The sequence below is a fragment of the Propithecus coquereli genome, unplaced genomic scaffold (genome assembly GCF_000956105.1).
Source record: "Propithecus coquereli isolate 6110/MARCELLA unplaced genomic scaffold, Pcoq_1.0 Scaffold522, whole genome shotgun sequence".
NCBI lineage: Eukaryota > Metazoa > Chordata > Mammalia > Primates > Indriidae > Propithecus > Propithecus coquereli.
Window position 1 is genome coordinate 38,834 of NW_012151086.1, and position 2,217 is coordinate 41,050.

Genomic DNA, 2,217 nt, shown 5'->3' on the forward strand with positions numbered 1-2,217 from the left:
CTGTGTGTGTGTGTGTGTATATATATATGATAATATAAATATGTATGTTGAAATCTGAACCTCTAATATCTTAGCATGTGGTTTTATTTGGAGTTAGGGTCTTTAACGAGGTATGTAGTTAAAATGAGGACTTTTAAAATGGGCCTTATTATGATATGACTGGTGTTCTTATAAGAAGAAAAGATCGGGACACAAAAATATACGGAGGAAATACCATATGAAGACAGAGGGAGAAGATGGGCCTCTGCAAACCAAGGAGAGAGGCCTCAGAATAAATCAACCCTGCCAGCACCTTAATCTAGGAATTCTAGCCTCCAGATTTGTGAGAAAATAAATTTCTCTTGTTTAAGTCATGCTATATCTGATATTTTGTTGTTGTAGCCCTAGAAAACCAATATAATCAATATCAGCATATATGTATATATGTGCATATATGTATATGTGTGTGGTGTGTATGAACTTAGCAAGAAGCACATGGATGATGCAGTTTTTCCACATGTGTAAAAAGAGCATAGATACAAAGTTGACTATGATCTTCAGTTTAAAATGTTCAATAAGAATAGGAAAGCACTAATAAACTAAAACAAAAAACATTTGATACCGAGCCACTGAATATCAGTCTTATTTTTTTTCCCATTTAATCTTTAGTGTGAAAAGTACATCCTACACCAATTTTTCCCAAACACTCTTTTGATTGCCTCTTTTACATCTTTGTTCCTCAAACTGTAGATGATGGGATTCAGCATGGGAATCATGATGGTGTAAAATATCGAGACTATCATGTCATGTTCCAAAGCATAGCTGGAACTGGGTCTCACATACATGAAGAGGATTGTCCCATGGTAAATTGCCACTCCAGTTAGGTGAGAGCCACACGTAGAGAAGACTTTTTGTCTCCCTTCAGCAGAACGCATCTTCAGAATAGCCAACAGAATGCAGCCGTGGGAGATCAGGACAATCAGGATAGTGACTATTTCAATGGAGCCCACAAAGTAGAAGAGAAGCAGCTGGTTTACATGAATATCAGAACTAGAAAGAGCAAGGAGAGGAGGGATATCACAAAAGAAATGTCTAATTTCATTGGATCCACAGAAGGAGAGGCTAAAAGTTGCCACCGTGTGTAACATAGCATGCAGAATTCCACCAACATAGGAAGCAATGATGAGTGGCACATAGACGCTGGGTGACATGTTCACTGCATACAGGAGAGGGTTGTAGATGGCTACATAGCGATCATAAGCCATTGCCGCCAAGAGAAAGCATTCTGTGGTCCCTAAAGTAACAGCAAGAAACATCTGTGCTGCACATCCAAGGAATGAAATGACGTTGTTCTTTGCCATAAAATCTACTAACATATTTGGGGTGATAACTGAGGAAAAACAGGCATCCACAGAAGACAAAACACTCAGAAAGTAGTACATGGGGTTGTGGAGCCGGGAATCCCCAATAACCAATACAATCAATCCTAAATTTCCCATGAGAGTAAAGAGGTAGATTGCTAGAAACAGGAAGAAGAAGATGATCTGCAGTTCAAGATTATCTGTGAAACCCTTCAGTATAAATACGGTAACTTCAGTGACATTCTTCATGTTGAAATTTCATAAAACAAACTTGAAGATATTTATACGATTACAATTCATATTACTATGAAAATAATTAACAATATTGTAACTCATGGGAATGTGAAGTGTGTCTTTATATTTATTTCTTGGCAAAGTATAATTTCCAAACAGTGGATCAGAAGGCAGTGAGAAGATGGTGGGTCAAGGGTTGATTTCACTAACTGTGAAATCAAACGGAAGATAAGTGTGTTCACTTAGAGGCTGAACTCACGCCATTTCTAAAATCTTCAGGTCAACTGGTCAATCTACTGCTAAATTCTGTTGTCTGATTTAACTTTAATTTTTAATACTAAATAACATGAAAACACCAAATGGCAAAGAAAAAATTCTTCCTGACATCCAAACATGTGAGAATATGTATCTGTGGACAGAGCAGAGGAATAAAATGTCAAAAATCTAGATTTTACAGCGGTTGTGGAAAATGACTTGCTATAACCTTCTCACTTGTAGAATATGAAAATTGATATTTTTAAAAACAATGGAGTAAACATTGAAGGAAAAAAGTAATACTGAATCCTTAAAATAATTTTAAATATAGAATATTTTGAATTAGGTTATTTTCAAAGAAAAAATTCTTCCTGACATCCAAACATGT

The 2,217-nt window shown here is 36.1% G+C and overlaps 1 protein-coding gene across 1 annotated transcript; it reads right to left on the minus strand.

The window, feature by feature from the left end:
- Positions 1 to 644: 644 nt before the first annotated feature.
- Positions 645 to 1,838, minus strand: LOC105820372 (olfactory receptor 1086). Its single transcript, XM_012656846.1, is given in 2 exon segments — positions 645 to 1,707; positions 1,834 to 1,838. Coding segments are annotated over 2 exon segments (1,068 nt in total).
- Between the last annotated feature and the right edge of the window lie 379 nt (positions 1,839 to 2,217).